Genomic DNA, 24,857 nt, shown 5'->3' on the forward strand with positions numbered 1-24,857 from the left:
TGACAAATTAGACAGGCCATTACACATCTTATATTGTATAAAATGAATAGGCCTCCCATTCTTGTTCAATCATCAACAGCGTGCACCACATTATTTGAATCCAGTCAGCTCAAAACAAACATATGAAGAAAAGAGTGGAATCCTTAGAAGTCCCTTAACTTGAAGTAATACTATGAATTAAACAAACAAATACTGGCACAGACTACAGTTCTGTGATCTATGAATCTCAAAATAGGTGAAACCTCACCTTCAGTCATCTCAAATCTTGGTTCTTGGCAAATCGTTTGCACGCTTAGTGCTAGCAGGATCCAAAATCGTCTTATTTTGCATTAAAGACGAGACAATAAAGATAATTATCTCTACAATGCCTCTTTCAAACTCCATGTCTTACTAAATGTCAATAAAATGAGCTGTGCGACAATTAACTCCCTGTCATACTGATAACAATAGAGAATCAGGCTAATCTCAAAATGAAGTGCCTCTAAATTCTGATAAGAATGGCCTTCACACTGGGCAGACACTCTTGAATTGAGCTTGTTGGGATTAAAAAGCCAAAAAAAAAAACAAGCATCCCAGCAAGCTCAAATAATTATTTTGGGGCTTGTGCAAGTAAATAATGATAACTCAAGTTGTACGAGCATCGCTCAATGATAATGATCCAAGCTGATCAGTTGCCCCAGAAGCTGCTGCTACAGCTTGGGCATGGTGCAACACATCCAAGGCTTCCGCCACTTTTACTTTTAGGGCTTCCGGTGACTCGAGAAGGTGCAAAACCTCAGTCTGGTCCATCTCCAAAAGCATGCCAGTCACTTTCCCAGCGTGATCGTGTTCTAACTGGTCAACCAATGGGTACAGCTGTTCACCCAACATCTGATGCCCCACAATCCAAAAGTAAGTACAAAGTACAAAGGATACTCAATTCCAAAGAACTTCAAAGTGATTGAAAAATAAATGCACACCGCTCTTTGCTGCTCAAGTGGAGCTGATGCCAGTGCAGATGCCAGTGCACTGATTGGTATGGCTTGTGGTAAACTTGTATCAGCTGCCGGAACTGGTACACCACTGATTTCTAGTGGGACCGGAAGCATGTTGCCCACAAGTCCTTGAGGAGACACAATTGTATCTGGTGTGTTCCGTGCATTCGGCATGTAGCGGAAACCACGATTGTTATTGTTGCGAAGGAACTAGCATCAAGACATAATGGTAGAGGTTATAGAAGCAAAAGCCCAAGGACTTCATATAAACACATCAAAGGGTATCCACCTAGCACATGTGCAAGCGTGGTGGTTGTGGGCTCATGTGGGGTTATGTGCAAGTCCATCAGCCCACTCACCCACCTGCATGCATGCATGTGTGTGTGTGTGCGCGCGTGTGTGTGTGGGGGGGTAAAGTATTACCCAAAAAAAAAAAGTGTGGGGGTGTGCGTGTGCACGCTCATGCACACAGGTGTGCATCTGGAGTGTTCACGTGTATGTGGACTACATGTAGTGGCATCCAACTTATGTCAAGGCCTTCAAACCTCTCCACATTCAAGTTCTTCTGCACAATGGTAAAGACCGCATTAATTAAGTGCATGAGCTTCAAACTTAGTATATAGTTTTGAGGTTACCTGCTGTTGCTGTTGCTGTTGCTGTTGCTGCTGCTGCTGCTGCTGTTGCTGTTGTTGCTGTGGCTGTTGCTGCTGTGAATTGCTACGTCTTCCCATGAGCCTCTGCCCTTGCCTTTGCACCATAGGAACAAAAAAATTTGCCATTTGTGCTCCAGCAGGTCGTAGCCCCGTAAGCAGCTGCTGCTGGTATCCATATCCAGCTGGCTGTGGGAGGGGAGAGAAAAGTTCTTAAAACAACTTCTTAATTAAAAATCACCACATTGTCACCAAGACAATGAGCACAAGATGGTTTAGTACAAGAAACAACTAGACTTGTTACTATCATGCAAAATTTTAAATAAACCAAATTTGCAAGATCTGCCCTAATCACAGCTAAAAACACGGTAAGTACCAAACCAAATCATAAGGTAGCAGGCTAGCTCATCTCCCAACCACGACCGGCCCTGAGCCAAGGCTAGGGCTCCTGCCCATGTCTAACTCCGGCATCCCATACCACCGGAGCCTACCCAAAGGCCTTCGACACACCAACCTATGTGCTCACCATGTGCATGGCATGAGCATGTCTGCTGTTTTGGTCCAAGCCAGACCTTTAGTGGTGCATCCGCACACAACTATCTCACAACAATAACCAAGGCCCTCACTTATATAGTGATAACTTTGCCATAAATAGCTAGCCTTCTATAAATAGCTATTAAGCCTATTTATTACTCCAAGAACTCTAGCCAAGTATCTATCTGCTAATCCCTAATCCTGAAGCCCCCTAACGTCGTTGGGTTAGGTTCCTAATCCTAGATTAGTGTCCAAGTACATAACATACTTCCCCTCTTTAAGCATTTATGTCACCATTTGGCTACCCATTTGGTCCATCTCCATTTCTAGTGCCACTTCTATGGGACTGTCACTCCATAGAGCGGCCAAATTTGTGCCATGTTCACATGAGGCCAAGGCGGTGTCTCATGTGAAAGGACCAGTTACTTTGTGTCACATGGACGGGAGCCAGTTTTGTGTCACCCGTGTGTGACCAGGATCGTGTCATATGGACAGGAGCCTATATCGTGCCACCCGTGTATGGCCAGGACGGTATCTTGTCCATGGGACTATCACTCCATGGAAGGACCCATGTTTGTATCGCGTCTTGCCTATGGGATTGTGACTCCATAGGAAGGCCAGGATTTTCACATTCTGTCGCACCAGATTCGTGCTCGACCAGAATGTCTTGTACAAGTTTCATGAAAGGAAGATTTGTTCATAACAAGTGCACATGCATCCATGTTTGCATGTCTGAAACTGTTTTGTGTGACTTGTCTTCGTGTGTTTGCTTGCCATGACGTGCCACTTACTGAGCAGGGACGCCTACCAGTGAGCCGTGAGGCTTGCCTTGTCTTCTGACATGTTTTGTTGCATGTGAACAGGTGGTAAGTATGATGTATTCATTTATTTTAATGTTTTTATTCTAACCTATGAATTTATAAGGCTTACGGGTTCACACATAATAATAATCAAGTGGATAATATTTTTAAGGTGACCAAGGCCCAACTTATTGGGATGCCCATGCTTGTGTCCTACTTACCCCAATTACGTGCAAGGAAGAAAGCAAATAAGGAAACTTACGTGAAGTGGCTATGTGGAGGAAGAAAAATCGACCATCTGCCTTCTCCATTTAGGGACAGCCGACTTGCTAGGGAGGAGTCGATTTTGCTACGAAGAGCTTTTTGGGACAGCCGACTGGCTCTTGGGAACCCTTTGGGACAGCCGACTAGCTTCCTTGCTATTTTCGAAGAATTGGACCAGACCACATGCTCATGCAGGAAGAGTCGACTGGCTCTTGGAAACCCTTTGGGACAGCCGACTAGCTTCCTTGCTGTTTTCAAAGAATTAGACCAGCCCACATGCTCATACAGGAAGAGTCGACTTGCGACCGCTCCCTATAGGAGGCCTACAGATCGGAAGACAATATACACATATTTAGAACACTTAATCTAATTATTATTAATCAATGGAAACAACATCAACAACACAAACACTGGAAACACTGAAAAATACAAATGACACCAGCACTGGGGCCGTAAAGCCCCCCCCCCCCCCCCCCCCCCCCTCCTCAATACTTATGGTATTTCTTAGAGTATTTATATTTGTACAAGTGTCATGGGCGTGAAAAGGCCAAATTCCTCCATTAGGAAGTGCAAACAACCAAACAGATCTGGTTCAAACCGATGAAGAAAGTGTTAGTCAGAGTAGCCTCAAATCACAGTCTCTTAGTACTCGAGAGGCCATGGAACATCCCCTCTTCCCCATGCCATCCTACCTAAACATGCTTCGATGATGGTGACCAAACTTTGCGAGCATGTGGGGAACCCCCCTCCCCCCCCCACCAATGCTCACAATGTTTGCTCACCATCAGAGCATGTTTGGGTTATCAATTAGAACCCAGTGGGGATGTTTCAAGTCTCTTAGTGCTCGAGGCTATGGAAAATCCCACTGTTCTCCATGCCATCATACCCAAACATGCTTCGATGGTGACCAAACTTTGCGAGCATGTAGGGACTATCTTCACTAGGTGTACACTTACCTTTCACTTGTCTTCCAGGACCGTGCACAAACGGGCACGCCCGTACTAACGCAAGCAACATGTACACCGTGAAGGGAACGTTTCCCAGTGCTCCCAATTAAGCTTTGTACTTGGTTTTTTCTCATACCCTCTTGACCTTCACTGGCTCCTCTATAAATGAGAGCGCAGTCAAGGCAGTCATGGGAGAAACCTCTTCTCATTGATCTTCTAGAGTGTATGCAACTGGAGAAGAACTTCCCTACACAAAGCTTGAAATAACAGCATTTAACTTGAATTATTATCTGAATTTGAAATAAAATATTGAAATAAATACCTGGCATGGATTTTAATTCAAATCTCAGTAATGAAGACCATTTCCCTTGTATTGTACTCCAAAAGGGAAGCTTCAGCTACTGTCAACAAAGAAACTAGTAGGTACACAAGATAGGTACAGCAGGTACTTATGGGCAATCAGCAGGTGCAGCAAGTACTGTTAAGTACACGTGGGCAGACAGCACGTACAGCAAGTATTGTCAGGTACACGTGGGCAGCCAGCAGGTACAACAGCGTGGGAAGTAGGCGACTGTTCTCAGGTGTAGAGAAGGCGTGAAGGAGCACGTACACCAGTGTGGGAGAGGTGGGCGCATCCAGGCGTGGAGAGAGAGAGAGCCTGACTGCAACCAGGCGTGGAGAAGGTAAGAGGTGCCACCAACCCACACGTGGGTTCTTTCCAACAGAATTCCATGCAGGGATTTTAATTAAGGGTTATTAAAACGTTAATTCAACTTATCATCTTTGGCCCCCCCCCTCATAAGCAAATGTCCACCCCCTATTTAAAAATGGGTGTGAACACTATACCTTATAAATATTAAGATTCACTCTAGTTAATGGATTTTACCATTTTAAAAGGCCAAAACGAAAAATACTTACCACTTGTTCACACGCCACACCACCAAGTCAGCAAACAGCACTCCACGGTACACTGGGGGCGTCCGCGTCCAATGTACTGACACGGCATAACAAGCAGACACACGCAAATAAGTCATGCAAAAACAAATTTATGAATGCAAGCATAAATGCATGTGCACAAATAATGGACGAAATCTCCCTTTCATGAAACTTGTACAAGAGGTTCCTGTCGAGCATAAAACTGGCACCACAGATATAAATAAATATGTCTTGGTCTTCCTATGGAGTGACAGTCCCATAGGTAAGACACCATCCTGGCCATACATGGGTGGCACCAACAGGCTCCCGTCCATACAGCACGAAGCAAATCACACACGGGTGGCACGAAGCTGGTTCCTGTCCATGTGACGCAACACTGGTCACACACGGGTGGCACTGATCTGGCTCCCGTCCATGTGACACCATAAAACTGGCCCTTTTACATGGGATACTGACTTGGCTCCATGTGAACGTGGCACAAATATGGCCGCTCTATGGAGTGACAGTTCCATAGAAGTGGCTCTAGAAATGGAGATGGACCAAATGGTGACATCTCCCCGGGCTTCTAAACAGTTGACCTCAACTGAAAAGCCTCAAGATATGCCTGCAAAAGCTGAGAGTAGTCAGCAAAATAATAATCCTCGTCAACCCACTTTGCATCAATCGGCAAATAATTTTTAAATTTCACAAGGTATCTCCGGGAAAGCTTCCCATGTGGTAACTTTCTCTCCTTGTGAAATACAATCTGCTCTAGCTGAAGGATCTCCTCAAGCCCATCAACTTCTGGCGGATCTTCTGTGAGACAGGCTCCTCTGGATCTGGCCTCACATACTTCCGCAAAAGACTCACATGAAAAGCATTGTGAATCTTCCAATGGCTAGGTAAAGCAAGCCTGAAGGACACTTCATTGATCTTGTCAGTCACTTTGAAGGGTCCATAATATCGAGTAGAAAGCTTTGGATATGATCCCTCTCGTCCTGGCCTCTTCCGAAGCCTAGCTTTCTCAAATTTCAGTAATACCCAATTACCTACATGACCTTCTTGATTTAGGACAGCCCCTATACAATCGCCACAAGCATCACATTCCACTATGAATGACCTTTGCAAGTCAGGAACAATCAATACGGGTCCACATATGATAGCATTCTTGAGTTGCAACAAGAAGGCATCCTGCTCCTTTGGGGTCCATTTAAAAGTGGCTTTCTTCTTCGTGAGATCATGTAGAGGCGTGGTAATCATGGCAAAATGCCTTATGAAGCGTCTATAATATGAACATAAACCCAGAAAACTATGTACTTGATGTACATTTTGCAACTTTCGCCAATTCCGAATGGTTTCAATCTTGGCAGGATCATTCTTACACCATCCTTGGATACAATGTGACCCAAATAGTGTATCTCTGAAAGAAAGAACTCACTTTTCTTGGCATTAATGAAGAGTTTATGCTTCCGCAACTCTTCAAACACTGTGGCCAAATGAGTCCTATGCTCCTGCTCATTCTTGGAGAAAACCAGGATGTCATCAAAGAATACACTTGTGAATTTTCGATGGGGTTGGAATATCCTATCTATCATACGATTGAATGTGGCTGGGGCATTGGTGAGACCAAAAGGCATCACCAAAAATTCATACAATCCAAAAGCTGTCCTGAATGCAGTTTTGTGGACATCCTGTGGCACCACTCGTATCTAGTGATAACCACTCTTCAAATCAATACGGCTGAAACAAGCCGAGCCATCAAGCTTATCCAGAATGTCATCAATACACGGGATTGGAAATCTATTCTTGATGGTGAGCTTATTTAGAGCCACACACATGCAGAATGATCCATCTTTCTTTTGAACCAGAAGCACGGGAGAGCAAGGTGAGGAACTTGGCTGAACCAAACCTTTCTCCAAAATCTCATTAACCTGCTTCATGATCTCTTCTTGTTGTGCGGCACTTACACGATATGCAGGTTTGTTAGGTGAAGAACTACCTGGCACAAGATCTATGCGATGATCCCCGGGCCTTTGAGGAGGTAGTTCACCTGGCAATGCATTAGCAAAACAATCTTTGTATGCATGAAGAAAATTCAACCTATCCTGAGTCAAAACATCCACATTTTCATGACTTGGTTCAATGCTATCACGAACAAAAAACAAGTATGCAGAAAGACTCTTTTTCATTGCTTTATTAATCTGGATGTGAGATACAACTGGGATAGAATCGCCTTCCTTGCCAACATCAATAACATGCATGCCGCCTCTATGCATAAAGGAAATCATGTTTGTCTTGTACTCTTTGCGGGGCTCCCCATGGCTTGCCAAGAAATACATCACATCCATTAAGTGATGCAACCAAGAAATGCTCATGATCAAGGTAACCCTGACTATATATGCGCAACTTCCCAATAAGTGGGGTAACTTGCACCTCTTTACCAACAAAGGCAACTTCTGCTTCAATTTGAGGCCCCATGTCCTCAACCTCAATGCCCAAGGCGGCTGCCATCTGAATAGAGATGAAGTTATCTGTTGCACAATCATCAAACATAAATAGAGCGGGCTGATCCTTGATTTGACCCCATGCTTTGCATACCATCCTCTCTTTACCATCATGCTTCGTGTTTCCCTGCACATCGAGAATTGCATGCACATTTACCTTGGGTTGCTTGTCCTCATGCTTTTGTCTGCGGTTGGGGCATTGTCTAAATATATGCTCTTTGCTGCCACAAGAAAAGCATTTCCCCTCCTTTGCATATTGCTCCCTTTGCTCGGGGGTCAAGACAAATTTGTTCTTCTTTGGCCCATGATCCTTGGATGAGGTATTTTCAGCTTTACCTCCCTTCTTCTGGACATCCCGGAAGCTCTTTTTAGGTGGTTGTCCACCTTTTTGCAAGTTAGGGACAGCCTTCTCTTTGCCCTTGGAACCACCTTGATCTTGCTTGATTTTGAGCACCAATTGCTCCGTAGCAAGAGCAGATGCTATAAGCTGCTAAAGAGTGTGTTTCGGGTGTAATTCAATGCCCGAACGATAGGTTGGTTGCAACCCGGAACGGAACTTCCTCTTTCTTTCATCCTCGGAGAGTTGCATAAAGGGAGTTACCTCAAGCAACACTTTCCAAAACTTATTGACATACTGCTGCACACTTTCATTATCTTTTTGCTCAAGTCTATCCCACTTTTGGGTGAGAGTTTGCTCCGCATTAGGAGGCAAGAATTGGGCATAAAATCTGTCCTTAAACTCTTTCCAAGTGCAAATGGGATCTTTGGCGGTCTTTTCAGTGATCCACCAATGGGCAGCTGTCCCCTTCAAGAACATGCTTGCATGATGAATTTTGGACTTCTCAATGAAGTCCTCATCACGAAAAGCAATGTCAAATTGTGCCACAAAAGCTAGCACCTTAGAGGCATCATACTCTCCATGAAAGGCATCAAATTTCACGGACTTGTCCCCTGCCTTGAAATCCTTGAGCTTCGTGGGATGTGGTACATGTTCTTCTCTTTTTCTCTTCCCCTTATCCAATGGGGCAGCCCTCTCTGCATGGGCTTCATGGGCAACCAAAGATGTTTCAAAAGGCACGGTGGCATGTGCATTATGAATCTCTGGCCCCGATGCATGTGACCTCCCTAAATGATGCAATGTCTCACCACGAGACAACTCAATGGGCAAAGTCTTTCGGCTTGCATGCCGACCACTGTCCCCATGATGTACATTCTTGGAATCCAAATGGCCTTGAGCATGCATAAATATGTTTCCTCCTGTGCCATGAGGAGTGGATGCGTGGCGAGAGGTGACCGAAACTTCTTCTTTATGCAAGTATGATCTCAACTTTGAGAGGCTGGGTCTCCATGCTGCAAACGGGGTGGATTCTTGAACGTAAGCTGCCCATCCTCTCCCTCTTTAAGGTCACCCTTGCGGATAAGATAAGAGAGTGCCAGCTCCCTTGGCTTCTTGCCCACCTCTCGAGCCATAGACTCAAAAGTCATGTCCACCATCGCATCAGCTTTCTTGGCTTCTACGACACTTTGTACATGGGGGTCCTCATGCAAGAATTTCAGCTCTTGCTCTTTTTCCTGCAAGAGTCTCTTCATGTGCTCCAACTCAGCCCTCCATGCATTGGGCTCTTCCTCATGCATGGGTTCTTTACCACGTGATGGCTGTCCCATGTATGCACTGTCATGGACTCTCTCAAGAGGCTCATGCCTTCCATGCAATGCATCGGAATCCCATGAAGCACTTGATTGGCCCCTCGAAATCGGCACTTCCTATGGGTTGCCATGGCTGTCCATTGAATTAAGTGTTCGTGCTTGCTTCCGATCTCAAAACTCCGTGTCTCCTCTTGAGAAAGAGAGACGACCAAACCAATGCAACCGCTCCCTACAGGAGGCCTACAGATCGAAAGACAATATACACATATTTAGAACACTTAATCTAATTATTATTAATCAACGGAAACAACATCAGCAACACAAACACTGGAAACACTGAAAAATACAAATGACACCAGCACTGGGGCCGTAAAGGACCCCCCCTCCCCCCCCTCAATACTTATGGTATTTCTTGGAGTATTTATATTTATACAAGTGTCATGGGCCTGAAAAGGCCAAATTTCTCCATTAGGAAGTGCAAACAACCAGACAGATCTGGTTCAAACCAATGAAGAAAGTGTTGGTCGGAGTAGCCTCAAATCACAGGCTCGTTCCCACCTTCACTGGGTGTACACTTGCCTTTCACTGGCCTTCCAGGACTGTGCACAAACGGGCACGCCCGTACTAATGCAGGCAACATGTACACCGCGGAGGGAACGTTTCCCGATACTCCCAATTAAGCTTTGTACTTGGTTTTTACTCATACCCTCTTGACCTTCATTGGCTCCTCTATAAATGAGGGCGCGGTCAGGGCAGTCATGGGAGAAACCTCGTCTCATTGATCTTCTAGAATGTATGCAACTGGAGAAGAACTTACCTACACAAAGCTTGAAATAACAGCATTTAACTTGAATTATTATCTGAATTTGAAATAAAATATTGAAATAAATACCTGGAATGGATTTTAATTCAAATCTCAGTAATGAAGACCATTTCCCTTGTATTGTACTCCAAAAGGGAAGCTTCAGCTACTGTAAACAAAGCAACCAGAAGGTACACAAGATAGGTACAGCAGGTACCTATGGGCAGCCAGCAGGTGCAGCAGGTACTGTCAGGTACACGCAGGCAGCCAGCAAGTACAGCACGTACTGATGGGCAGCCAACAGGTACAGCAGCGTGGGAAGTAGGCGGTTGTTCTCAGGTGTAGAGAAGGCGTGAAGGAGCAGGTACACGAGTGTAGGAGAGGTAGGCGCATCCGGGCGTGAAGAGAGAGAGCCCGACTGCAACCAGGCGTGGAGAAGGCAAGAGGTGCCACCAACCCACACGTGGGTTCTTTCCAAAAGAATTCCATGCAGGGATTTTAATTAAGGGTTATTAAAACCTTAATTCAACTTATCATCTTTGGGACCCCCCCTCATAAGCAAATGTCCACCCCCTATTTAAAAATGGGTGTGAACACTATACTATACCTTATAAATATTAAGGTTCACTCTAGTTAATGAATTTTACCATTTTAAAAGGCCAAAACGAAAAATACTTACCACCTATTCACACGCCACACCACCAAGTCAGCAAACAGCACTCCACGGTACACTGGGGGCGTCCCCGCCCACTGTACTGACACGGCATATCAAGCACACACACGCAAATAAGTCATGCAAAAACAAATTTATGCATGCAAGCATAAATGCATGTGCACAAATAATGGACGAAATCTCCCTTTCATGAAACTTGTACGAGAGGTTCCTGTCGAGCACAAAACTAGCGCCACATATATAAATAAATATGTCCTGGTCTTCCTATGGAGTGACAGTCCCATAGGTAAGACACCATCCTGGCCATACACGGGTGGCACCAACAGGCTCCCGTCCATATAGCACGAAGCAAATCACACACGGGTGGCACAAAGTTGGTTCCTGTCCATGTGACACAGCACTGGTCACGCATGGGTGGCACTCATCTGGCTCCCGTCCATGTGACACCATAAAACTGGCCCTTTCACATGGGACACTGGCTTGGCCCCATGTGAACATGGCACAAATTTGGCTGCTCTATGGAGTGACAGTCCCATAGAAGTGGCTCCAGAAATAGAGATGGACCAAATGGTGACACAACTTGCTCTTGGGAACCTTTTGGGACAGCCGACTTGCTTCCTTGCTGTTTTTGAAGAGTTGGACCAGCCTGTTGAGTGCTACAGAAGAAATCAACCTGCCCTTGTGGTTATCCGGGAAGGGTGTCGGTGAGAGTTAGTATGGGAATGCCACTTTGTGCATGGTCCCGGAACACCAGGTGACCACCTAGCTCTACCCAGGTAAGGTGACGATTGTTTGTGATCGGATTCTTCATTGACAGAATTCCCTACTCGACAAGAATATTTGTCTGGTTTGTGATTTTCATTTTGCATGGATTTTGTTATGGCAAATTCTGGCTTGGTATAAGCCCATGTACCTTGTACTTATAAATACTCCAAGAAATACAATAGTATTGAGAGGGGGGGGGGGGGGGGGGCGGAGGGCGGGGGGGCTGGGGAGGGGGGAAGCTTTACGATCCCAGTGGTGGTGTCAAGAGTACAGTTTTATTTTCAGCTTTGTCTTGGTTGTGTTGTTCCGTTGAATCATAACTGCTAGGTGAACTATAATTGTGTTTTGGCTTCCAATTACATCCACTAGATCATTGGGTGCAATTTCATTGGTATCAGAGTCCAGTCGTCTCTCTTTCTCAAGAGGAGACACAGTGTTTTGAAATCGGAAGCAATCACACGGACACTTGACCAAATGGACAGTCAAGGCAATCCTTTGGAAGTGCCAAATTGAAGGGATCAATCAAGTGCCTCGCGAGATTCTAATGCGTTGTAGGGAAGGCACAAGCCCCTTGAGAGGGTTTATGACAGTGTTTTGTTGGGACAGCCGTCCTGTGGAAAAGAGCCTATGCATGAGGATGAGCCCGATGCATTGAGGGCTGAATTGGAACACATGAAGAAGCTTTTGCAGGCGAAGAAGCAAGAGCTAAAACTTTTGCACGAATATCCTCATGTACAAAGTGTCATTGAAGCAAAGAAAGCTGATGCTATGGTGGATATGACCTTTGAGTCCATGGCTCGTGAAGTGGGCAAGAAGCCAAGGGAGTTGGCACTCTTCTATCTTATCCGAAAGGGTGATCTCAAAGAGGGAGAGGATGGGCAGTTATTCAAGAATCCACCTTGTTTGAAGCATGGTGACCCAATATCTCAACGGTTGAGATCTTATGTGCACAAGGAAGAATGCATCTACTCCGCATGGGACAGGAGGAAACAGGTATATGCATGTTAGTGGAAGGCATGATGGCCAAGTGGATTCAAAGCATGTATCTCATAGTGAGAGTGATCGGCACAACCGCACATTGGTGGATCGCCGAAAAGACCACCAAAGATCCCATTTTCACTTGGAAAGAGTTCCAAGGACAGGTTTTATGCCTAGTTTTTGCCTCCAAATGCGGAGCAAACTCTCACACAGAAGTGGAATAGACTTGAGCAGAATAACAATGAGTGTGTGCATCAATATGTGAATAAGTTTTGGAAGGTCTTGCTTGAGGTTACTCCCTTTATGCATCTTTCCGAAGACGAGAAGAAAAGGAAGTTTTGCTCCGGGTTGCAACCAGCCTACCGTTCGGGCATCGAATTGCACCCGAAACATACCCTTCAGTAGCTCATAGCATCTGCTCTTGCTACAGAGCAATTGGTGCTTAAAATTAAGCAAGATAATGGGGGTTCCATAGTCACAAGGGACGGGGACCGGGACGGGACGGGGGACGGCCATAAATAGGGAACGGAGACGAGGGAGGGAACGGCACTCAAAAAGTACTTTTTTTAAAAATTTTTCTACTCTACACTTATTCTACTTTGGAAGTACATCAAAATGAGCACAAATTTACACTAAAATGGTAAGCTTTTGAGTCATATTAATAATTAAGTAGATACAAAATGAGTCATGACTCAAGAGTCAGGAGTCAAGACTAAGCCTTAAGGAGGCAGGATACATGGACTCAAATGAGTCAATGACAAAAAAGTGCTGAAGACTAGAGGCTAGAGGCTAGAGCTAAGTAGTAAGGCCCATGAATCATGATCCATGAATGATCATCCACGTGAAGTGCTCGCCTCATGGTCATGGGTAGCTTGTGCCAAAGAAGCATCAAGCTCATCCTCAGTCTCATCCTCACTGGCATGCTGCTCTTGCACCTCATCCTCTTGTTGCTCTTCTTGTTGACTCATCTCCCACTCGGTGAAGGAATTTGCCTTCTTGGTCACGCTCTTGCAAAGCATTCGCAAGTTCGCGCTGACGAAGACAAGGTCATTGGCACGCTCTACCCCGAGTCGGTTCCTCTTCCTAGAGGCAATGTGGCTGTAGGTACTCCAAAGTTGCTCCAAGCAAGAGGAGCTGACGGCCTGGCTAAGTATGCGGATGGCAAGCTGCTGCAGCTCCGGTCCATCTGAACCAAAGTCCTCCCACCATAGAGCAGCACCAACTTTGGAGCGGTCAACCTGTGCATCATGACAGCCATAGGAGCCATGAAATGACCTGTACATCAAAAGCTGGTCCCTGATCTTGCGCCTAACCGGTGCATCATGCACAAGACGATCCAAGATGATCCTCCATCCAGCGCTCACCTCCCGGTCGCTCTCCTGCTTGTTGCCTTGGAATTCTGGGTCCACCACATAAGCTGCTGCATGCAATGGAGAGTAGTAGGAATTCCACCTTCCTAGACACAAGACATGGATCTCCTCGTATCTGTCTTCATCAGGCACGAAATCTTTCAACTTCTCTATCATGCGATCCATGGCCTCGTAGACCTTGCCTATGCATGGTTGCATAGCGTCTACAATCCTCAATAGGTGGACTATGGGCCTCACCATAGCATCTATGGTCTTCACACGCTCCCACCAAGAGGCGTCATCCGCCCGTAGCCTACACTCTTGGCCAGTGTTTGTATGGGCTTCTTTTATGGCGACAAACTCGTCGCTAAGGAAAAGCCCCCTCAAAGCACCGCTACAATCCTTCAACCGGCCCAACATGAGAAAGTTGTAGGCAAACCGGGTGTCGGAATATTTGAGGAGAGAGAGACAAGACCTCTTGTTGAACTCATGCCGAAGTCTTTGGTGGTTGAGGCATCACGACCAGGTCCTCACCGAGAAATCTAGCTCGGGCAGTCGCCTCCCAGAAGGTGAAAATGTTGTCAAGGATACTACGCTCCTTGACGAATCCTGTCTGGGTAGCATGAATCAACTCCCCCAGGATGGGCTGGATCCTCAAACTCAAGGCCTTTGCTAAGACCTTGTAGACAGTATTGAGGATTGTAATAGGTCTCCAATGCCGAATATCATCTGATACTCTCTCCCCCTTGGGGGTAAGAAAGATCAAGCCCTCTGAAAAGCTCTGTGGCATCACCCCAGTGTCCAAAACATACTGAAAGCCCCTGCAGAGGCCTGGCCCCAAAAGGTCCCAATATCGCATAAAAAAGGCAGGCGTCAATCCGTCCTCCCCAGGGCAACTGTGGCGCAGAAGGACTCTCAAGGCCTCAGCAAGCTCAACCTCTGAAAGAGGCTCACCCAGAACTGTACGCATACGATCTGTGACCCTCCTCTGCACATGGGCCCACACAGTCTGTCTGCAAGCATCCCAAGCCTCAGTGACTGGCTCCGCTGAAAGCAGGTCTCTATAGAACTCAGCAGTCATCTTAGCAGTCAGTCCTACATACATGTTACCCATGAACTCTCAGGGAAGAATGACATCCATCATCAAAGGAGCACATAAGTTTGGACTTCAACTGGCAGCAGCAGGGAGTTTCTCTTCCACAGAAGAAGACGGAAGTTTGCTCCAACATCGCCTCAGGAGGTTCAGAGCTTCAAGTACGACGGAGATGGTAGGTGAAAGGTTTCCAGAGGCAGGTCAGGGGTGACTCAGGTATTTGCCATACAGTTCCCGCAGTACATGAAGTCTTGGCTCAAAGGATTTCACTCCTGCAGATGGCCTCAGTCCCAGCAGAAGACAGAAGGGGGCAGTGGTTCGGAGGAGAAGGATCACAGAGTAGTCGAAGGTTGCCAGGTATCCACCCAGCAAGAGTTTAGCAGCGGGGAATGTCACGTGCACACCAGTCAGGTGTACAGTGACATGGCATCATTGTATGGCATCATTAGCATTATCTGGTTCATTAGGCATTTAATCAGAATTTTACAGGCATTTTTCAAGTATTTTATGACCAGCCGACTGGCATTTATGGTATTTATGCCCAGTCGTGGACATACAGCATCTGGCCGACTGCATTAATGCTGGCCGACCAGCATCCCTCATGCATATAAATAGAAGAGCCGCTCCATTCAGCATTCCACACATCATCATCTGGTTCTTCATGCGTTTTCAGCCTCTTATCTCAGCATAGAGGTCAGCGCATATCAGATAGAAGCATTCAGCAGCATAATCAGCAAACGCAGCCTCCTCTGGAGCATCATGCGTTTCAGCACATCATCAGCAGCAGCATTCAGTTAACGCATCATCAGTTCAGCCATCATCATCAGCAAAACGCAGCCAGTTCAGCCCAACAGGTCTGCGTTTCATCATCCCATCAGCATTCAGCATCTGTTCCCAAAGCCTCCCTTCAGCGTTTCCTTCCAGGAGACAAGGGAAAGAGTGGACAGCAGTTCAGCCCGCATATTCAGCATATAGGCAGCATATTCAGCATTACAGATCCAGTTGGATCTCATTGTAACCGCATTCTTCATATAATATAGCTGCATTGCATTGACACATATCTGTCTGTCTCATAAACATCATTAAGTGCAGTTAAGTCAGACTAAGGTTGTGATTACTACGGTCATAAGCTCTCACATGTCACATTGGTATCAGAGCGTTACAGGGTAACCAGCCTTAGAGCATGTTCATTCCAGCAGTCATTCAGTCAGTCATCATTTTCATCGCTTCCCCACAGTTAAACCCAGTTCTCAAAATTTTGCAAGCCACCCTTAGGGATTTTCCCTTAGGCCTGCATCAGTAACCCATCCATCTGCATTCTTGCACAGCATTTAGGGTTGCACATGGCTTGCATAGCAGACAGTCATCTTAGCAGTCATCTTAGCAGTCAGTCCTGCATACATGTTACCCATGAACTCTCAGGGAAGAATGACATCCATCATCAAAGGAGCACATAAGTTTGGACTTCAACTGGCAACAGCAGGGAGTTTCTCTTCCACAGAAGAAGACGGAAGTTTGCTCCAACATCGCCTCAGGAGGTTCAGAGCTTCAGGTACGACGGAGATGGTAGGTGAAAGGTTTCCAGAGGCAAGTCAGGGGTGACTCAGGTATTTGCCATACAGTTCCCGCAGTACATGAAGTCTTGGCTCAAAGGATTTCACTCCTGCAGACGGCCTTAGTCCCAGCAGAAGACAGAAGGGGGCAGTGGTTCGGAGGAGAAGGATCACAGAGTAGTCGAAGGTTGCCAGGTATCCACCCAGCAACAGTTTGGCAGCGGGGAATGTCACGTGCACACCAGTTAGGTGTACAGTGACATGGCATCATTGTATGGCATCATTAGCATTATCTAGTTCATTAGGCATTTAATCAGAATTTTACAAGCGTTTTTCAGGTATTTTATGACCAGCCGACTGGCATTTATGGTATTTATGCCCAGTCGTGGACATACAGCATCTGGCCGCGACTGCATTAATGCTGGCCAACCAGCATCCCTCATGCATATAAATAGAAGAGCGTCTCCATTCAGCATTCCACACATCATCATGTGGTTCTTCATGCGTTTTCAGCCTCTTATCTCAGCATAGAGGTCAGCGCATATCAGATAGAAGCATTCAGCAGCATAATCAGCAAACGCAGCCTCCGCTGGAGCATCATGCGTTTCAGCACATCATCATCAGCAGCATTCAGTTAACGCATCATCAGTTCAGCCATCATCATCAGCAAAACGCAGCGAGTTCAGCCCAACAGGTCTGCGTTTCATCATCCCATCAGCATTCAGCATCTGTTCCCAAAGCCTCCCTTCAGCGTTTCCTTCCAGGAGACAAGGGAAAGAGTGGACAGCAGTTCAGCCCGCATATTCAGCATATAGGCAGCATATTCAATATTACAGATCCAGTTGGATCTCATTGTAACCGCATTCTTCATATAATATAGCTGCATTGCATTGACACATATCTGTCTGTCTCATAAACATCATTAAGTGCAGTTAAGTCAGACTAAGGTTGTGATTACTACAGTCATAAGCTCTCACATGTCACACTCCAGCCACGTAAAGTGGCCCACTCTCCATAGAAAATGCCAAAATCCTTGGTACCTTTCAAGTATCGCAGCACGTGGAGTGCTGCCCTCCCAGTGAGTGTCCAAAGGTGCTTGCATGAAAGCACTGAGAGTTCCCACTACAAATGCACAATCAAGCCGTGTGTTGAGCAACCAAATCAAGGAACCAACCAATTTCCTGTACATAAGTGTATCAATCGGATCCAGAAGAGGAGAGTTTGATGCCAGGATCCATGGGGGAAGTGATAGGCTTACAATCTATCATCCTGAAAGCCTCTAATGTGCGTTGTATGGCTGCCTGTGATGATCAAGTCATCCACATAGAGAAGTATACACCCCTTTCTCGAGATAGATGTAGAGATTTGGATCAACCGTCGACCGCTTGAAACCCTTCTATTGAAAGAAAGCATCAATCTTCTCATACCAAGCCCTGGGGGCTTGTTTCAAACCATACAAGGCCTTTTTCAACATGTAAACCATACCTTTAGAGCCACGAACCTGAAATCCCAGGGGCTGTTCCACATAAACTTCCTCCTTCAGCTCCCCGTTGAGGAATGCCGACTTGACATCCATTTGAAAGATGGGCCAATGAGAGTGTGCAGCAAGAGCAAGAACTGTCCGTATGTTCGCCATCCAAGCAATCAATGCAAAGGTATCATCAAAATCCATGCCAGCTTTCTCAAAATAGCCTTTGGCCACAAGCCTGGCCTTGTGCTTATCTAGAGTCCCATCCGATTTGTACTTGGTCTTATAGGTGCATAATTAACACACAAGTTCTCCTGAGATGATGTTGGGTACGCAACCGCTCCAATTGACGAGGACCCCCTGCTAGAGGTGAAGGCAAACGTTTTACCCCTGAGTCTCACAATGTCTGGTACAACCAATTGGGAATACAAGATCCCCCCCAGAAGTCGAACCCTGCTCCAGAGGTGTAGCTTGCTGTGGAGCATCCACCGAAATCTCGTACTCCTAATCAATGCCAGATGATTCCTCCGCCTCAAGTGCTCGAGGACATGTTAGGTCAAGTCGAGGAAGAGGAACACGAGGATCCGGCAAGGAACCAAGGAGAGACTGAGTCGAATCAGCCTCTGAAGATGAAGAAGCCCCTCTGCAATGGAAGATGAAGTCTCATCAACCACCACATCTCTACTAACAATGATCTTCGAGGTTGTAGTATTGTAGAGCCGATAACTGTTGGATTCTAAGCTGTAACCAACCAAAATATGCTGTTTGGACTTAGCGTCCAACTCCCCCCTGTCACCATCAAGTACATGTACAAATACATCTGACCCAAAAACCCGAAAGTGAGAAACCGAGGGTTTTCTTCCGAGGTAGGCCTGAAAGCGGGTCTGCCTTGGAACAGCAATAGTAGGGGACGGACGGAGAATATAAACAGCAGTAGTCCACCCAAAGCTTTTGAGGAAGACTCCGATGTTCCAACATTGTCCAAGCCATCTCAATCACCGTTCAGTTCTCGCTCCACTTCGTTGTTCTCTGAATGAGTACCAGTGTTGGCAAACTCCCGTTGAATGCCATGTAGCTCACAATACTGATTAAATTGGCGAGAAGCAAACCCACCTCCTTTGTCGGCTCGTAATGTCAAGACAGAGTGTCTCGATTATTTCTCCACCAAGGTTCTCCATGTTTGGAATTTGTTGAAAGTTTCATCTTTGGATTTGAGAAAATAGGCCCAAGTATACCTGCTAAAATCATCAACCAAAAGAAAAACATAACTGGCAGAACCAAGAGACAGTTTGTGCATCAGGCCGCACAAATCCACATGAACCAACTCCAGAGGTGCTGCAGCTCGCCATGTAGCCTTCTTTGGAAAGGCCTCCCGATGTTGTTTTCCTTTGAGACGAGTGACAAGGGCCCTCACGTGTGCCAACATCTAGCAATCCATCCACTAGCTGCTCCTGAAAAGCCTTCACAAGGCCTCCATATGAACATGTCCTAATCTAGCATGCCAAAGATCACCTATGCGGGTACCTATGTGAGAGTAAAGAGCCGTGAGTTTGTAGAGTCCATGGTCCTCTATACCTTGCCATAGGATCCTGTCAGTGAGAGGATCCTGAATGATCTCAAAGTCCCCATAAATTCCACCTTAGTGCCCAATTTGCAAATCTCATGTACAGAAAGGAGACGAAATCCTAAATCTAGGACATATAGCACTCTCGAGGTGTACTTCCCTCCATTGCCATCCAGAATGAGGGGCATTATCCCTTTGCCAAGAATGGGAAAAGTAGAGTTATCTCTAATGGCAACTCTGCCACAGTGTTGCTACGGTTTATCAAGCCCCAAACAGGGGCACTTATGGCGACAATGTTAGAGTCGCATGGGGATTTGGAAGCGAAGTCAAAGGACAAAGGAGCAGTAGTCACAAACCTTCTGGTTGCCAAAAGAAGTAGGAGTTGAAGACCCCTTTGGCTTTGCATCCTTGGAGTCCTTAAAGTCCATATAATAAAGTCTCCTTGTTTATAAACTAAATAAAAACAATATTAGAAATTAAAAAAGAACTAAAAAAAGTAAAAGGAGGTATCCCACCTTTACCGCCCCCCTCTTTATCCAATGAAAGCCTAGTTACCTTTCTTTGAAGAAGAATCCCCGAATCTATTCTCTTGATCAAGGACCATAGGTGTCACGTGCTTGCCCGTGCCATGGCTAAACATTTACATGAACAATCTTAATCCTGGATAATCATCAGTTAAGTCAATCATCAGTAGAAGAAAAAGTACCCTCATATCATTAGCATCAACATCAGCATTAGAATCAGCATCGGCATCGACATCAGAATCAGCATCATCATCGGGGCTAGATGTGCCAACATACAGTCTAGGCAGAAGGCGATAGCAACCAGAATGACAGGGCAACATTTAATGCCAGGCACATAATTAAATGGAATATAACTCCCTGGTTTATGTCCACAGCACACCGATAGCTACTAGCATTCAGTCATAAGTCATTTCAGCAAGTCATTATTCATCATTCATCAGCCAGTAGAAGTTATATAGAGGCTAGAGGTCAACTCTTCGGGACTAACCAATGGTCTGCATCAAGTACAAACATTTATGCAAACTTTTTGTACCATATTAAAATATGGAAAGTTCTGACACCAATTTCTCTCTTCTTCTCTCCTCTGTCTTAATCATGTGTTATTTAGTATCTTGTTCTTAATCAGGCTTAGGACTATGGATCAATACAGCAAGGCTTCCGTGCATGCAACATCAGTATCAGAGCATTCAAGCTCAGCCCACTAAGCAAAGTCCCAAGGAAGGTGCACAATTACAGCAGAAGAATGCACAATAGAGTAGCAAATGGATCGGTCTACAAACAGGCGAAGCCAAAGGAAGCATTCCCTGAGGGCATGTACGCATAAACAATACATCATTAAGCTCTCATATCAGTTCCAAAGCCCTAGCAACAGGCATGATCAATTCTAGCAAGTGACCCATTGCTGTGTTAAGGATAAGGAAAAAGCAGGCATAGGGATAGCAGTGGAACACATGCTCAGTTCTTTAGCAAGACTTGGAAGTGGAGATCAAGAGAAAAGTATTCAGACAAAAAGATCAGCAGTCTAAGACAAAGTCGGTTCTGTAAGATTCCTCCTCCAACTTTTGAGGTGTAAAGATGTAAGAACCTCCCCTTTATTCTTGTAATTATTCCGCTCTCTGAAATAATAGAAAGATCTTGTTTTATCCTAGAGAGAGAAAATATCTAGAGAGAGATAATCCAAAATTGAGATATCCTTGGATATAAAAATCCTCCTAGTGTCTAAAATGGTTTCTCCTGAAATAGAAGTTCAAAATAAACTTTCCAATGTGCATTAGGAATCAATTAAAGATTATATAAGAGACCTTAGCCTAAGGGTCTAGATATTAAAAAATTTCTAGATTATGGTCCAATTGAGGTTCCTATGGACCAATAGGATTAATCCAAGTGTTGGGATGAGATAATTCCAAAGAATATAAAAAAATACCCAAAAATGAGTAAATGCTCACATAAGATGAAGAGTTGACTGAGTACAAGGTTTATTAGTTAAAAATTAAGAGATATTACTAAAAAAAATGAGATATTTTGGAGAAATGGTGAATTTTTGACACCTTGGTAAGGAAGGGGAGACCTTTGAGAGGTAAGCGTCTCCTTCACATATGTGGAAACGTTTTTTAATTCAAAAAAATTGTGATATTTTTATCTCTCCTCTCTCTTGGATCAAACTAGATCAAAAAGGGAACCAAACTGGTCTAAATCTTGTCCAAATTGAGTCAAACTGAACTTCAAAAATTCTAGAATCCAGTTCGACTTGGTTAGTGACCTCCCTCACCTATAACTAGACTCTTAGTCTTTTGTAAAAAAATCTGTGAGCTATACCATGCCAGTATTATATTAAAATAATCATATTTTCTATTATCCCTTAAAAATCCTCTACTTTTGGGAAGCTTGGAGCTTCTCTCTCTCTTCAACAACTCTTGGAGCTTTCTTATCAACTCACTAAACCAATTGATTGATTGGGGGCTTCACTTCTAGACAAAGAAGTAAGCAAAACCTAGATGTAAGAAGGAATTTCATGGTTTTTGTTAATATTCTCCAATGATTTCATTTCTCAACCCCTCTCAAACTTGAGAAGTTTCTAATTAGTTGTTTTTAATGCAAATCAAGCTTTCTCTAAGAACTTTAATGATTAATCACAAAAAGTTAATCTTTATGCTTATTTAGAATGCTTTTTATGTATATCTCTCTCTCTTAAAAGAATAGTCATTTCTATGGCTAATTCTTTAAAAAAAGAATGCTTCTCATTGATAAATTCTTAATTCAAAACCAAACTCTAATCTTATTAAGCTAGAGGTTAAAAAAATAGTATTTTTATGCTTTTATGTTAATAAAATTATAGTAAATTTATGATTTAATTTTATAATTTGGATTTAAATTTAAGAATAGTTTTTCTATCATAATTGTATTACAAAGTTTTTCTATCATAGTTGTATTACAAAGTCTTATTCTTTTAAAAAAATTTAAAAATTATCAGTAATAGCAGCGAAGCTATGGCAAAAATTTTAAAAAATAATACATATCTTATTTTTATGCATAATGCTAAAGAGGACTTCCTACCATATTCTAGGATTGGACATCCTATGCTAAAAGAATGATTTTCATCAAATTCATGGAAAATAAAATTTTAGTGTTTATGCATAAATAATTAATTAAATAAAAGAGAAATTTTTGAATTATTTTTATGCAAAAAGAGAAATTCCCATGATATTTGAGAATCAAGTAATTAAATGGTAAAAGAGTAATTTTTTATAAATTTATTTTTATGCAAAAAGAGAAATTTTCATAATATTTGAGAATCAAGTAATTAAATAATAAAAGAGTGATTTTTGATAAATTTATTTTTTATGCAAAAAAAAGAAATTTCCATGATATTTGAGAATCAAGTAATTAAATATTTGGTAAATTTATTTTTATGCAAAAAAAGAAATTTTCATAATATTTGAGAATCAAATAATTAAATAGTAAAGGAGTAATTTTTGATAAATTTATTTTTATGCAAAAAGAGAAATTTCCATGATAATTGAGATCCAAGAAATTAAATAGTAAAAGAGAAATTTTTGGCATAATTCAAATCATGAGTATTTATCAAAAGTGAAAATTTGAGCATTATTAAATTTATTGAGAAATATGGGTAGAATTGATTTTTGTAAATCCCATAAATCTTTTACTCAAAAAGAAGAATATTGAATATATTTCACTTAAAAATGTTGAGAAATAATATGAAAATATCCATCGAAAAAAAATACCTTTAACTAGGCCAAGTAATTGACAAAAACTTAGAAAAGTCCCATCGGTATCAAAAGTAAAAAACCGTACTAAAAGTAATGTGATAAGATGTGAATGTGATGTGAGGAGATGTAAATGAATGTGGATGTAGATGTGGATGTGATAAGATGTGATAAGATATGATAAGATGTGAATGTGATATGAGGAGATGTGAGTGGATGTGATGAGATGTGGATAAGATGTGATGAGATATAAATAGATGTGGATGTGAATATAATGCGATAAGATGTGATGTGATGATGTGATGAGATATAAATGGATGTAAATATAATGTGATGAGACGTGAATGAATGAGATGTGATGTGATGTGATGTGGATCGGAGTAGATGTGAATGGACGAGATGTGATGTGAATGGATGTGATGTGATGTGGATCGGAGTAGATGTGAATGGATGAGATATGATGTGAATGGATGTGATGATGTGATGTGAATATGATATGATGAGATATAAATGGATGTGAATATAATGTGATGAGACGTAAATGGATGAGATGTGATGTGAACGGATGAGATGTGATGTGAACGGATGTGATGTGATGTGATATGAATGGATGTGATGTGATGTAGATCGGGGTAGATGTGAATGGACAAGATGTGATGTGAATGGATGTGATGTGAATCGGAGTAGATGTGAATGGACGAGATGTGATGTGAATGAATGTGATGTGGATCGAGATAGATGTGGATGGATGAGATGTGTATGATGTGATGTGGATATAGATAGATATGAATGGATGAGATGTGATGAGGATGGATGTGACGTGATGTGATGAGAATCTGAATAGATGTAATTGGATGTGATGTGGATGAATGTGATGTGATGAGATGTAATATGGTATGATTGGATGAGAATGGATGAAGAATGATGGGAAAAGATATGACTGGATGTGAAATAAGCAAAGTGAATTGATGTGGAATAATATAGAAAAGATGAAGAGTTAGTTAGAAACTGTATTTTATGACCTGTTTTTAAATGACTGTTTTATGTCAAGAATGTTGGGGAAGCATTTTTTACCATCTTATAAACGAGGTCGTGGTGACCTAAGTGATAAAGTTGCAACAGTTGACGGAGAGTCAACGAAGGACGTCTCACATAGCAAAGTCGGCCGAGGTCTTGACCAGCCTCGGTTCGATTTAAATAGTGAGCTTCTGATACGGTGGATGAGGGACCAAGGAAGCGGCCTATGAGTGAAGCGCTAGGTGACCTGCGAAGGAACCTAGAGGGTGCTGACCATACGGTGCTTGGGCTTTGGGTCGCCGAAGATACCCACGCGTGCATTGAGGAAGAAAATGGAACAAGGTGTCAGAGTTGTTTTCTGAACTTGGACATGGATCTGGTTGATTATCCTTGCTGGTCCTCAACGGATGAGTCCATGGCTCTTTTATATGGATCTGTTGATTGATCTTGTTGATCTTCAACGAAAAGTCCATCTGGATTTTCTTGAGTGATTCTATTGCCGGGTACTATGAGCTAGGAACTATTGAAAAGGTCCCTGAGTGAACAAGTGGTGAGCGTTCTGGTTGCCAGTGATGCCATAGGTACACCGATGAAGGAATGATTGGAAATTAG

At 43.6% G+C, this 24,857-nt stretch overlaps 1 protein-coding gene across 2 annotated transcripts in view; it reads right to left on the reverse strand.

The window, feature by feature from the left end:
* Positions 1-224: 224 nt before the first annotated feature.
* Positions 225-24,857, reverse strand: part of LOC147613928 (polyadenylate-binding protein 2-like) — a 56,448-nt gene continuing 31,815 nt past the window's right edge. Inside the window, exons 7-9 of one of the 2 annotated variants that reach the window (XM_086781928.1) lie at positions 1,623-1,813; positions 960-1,185; positions 225-870 (exon numbers count right to left, since the gene is read on the reverse strand). In XM_086781928.1, coding sequence (XP_086638054.1) covers positions 625-870; positions 960-1,185; positions 1,623-1,813 — 663 coding nt within the window. In that variant the 3' untranslated portion in view covers positions 225-624. Of the gene's footprint in view, positions 871-959; positions 1,186-1,609; positions 1,814-24,857 lie in introns of both variants that reach the window. The other variant, XM_086781927.1, reaches the window with a different exon arrangement.

The sequence above is a fragment of the Cibotium barometz genome, chromosome 43 (assembly GCF_041138505.1).
Source record: "Cibotium barometz isolate CiBa-2024 chromosome 43, ASM4113850v1, whole genome shotgun sequence".
NCBI lineage: Eukaryota > Viridiplantae > Streptophyta > Polypodiopsida > Cyatheales > Cibotiaceae > Cibotium > Cibotium barometz.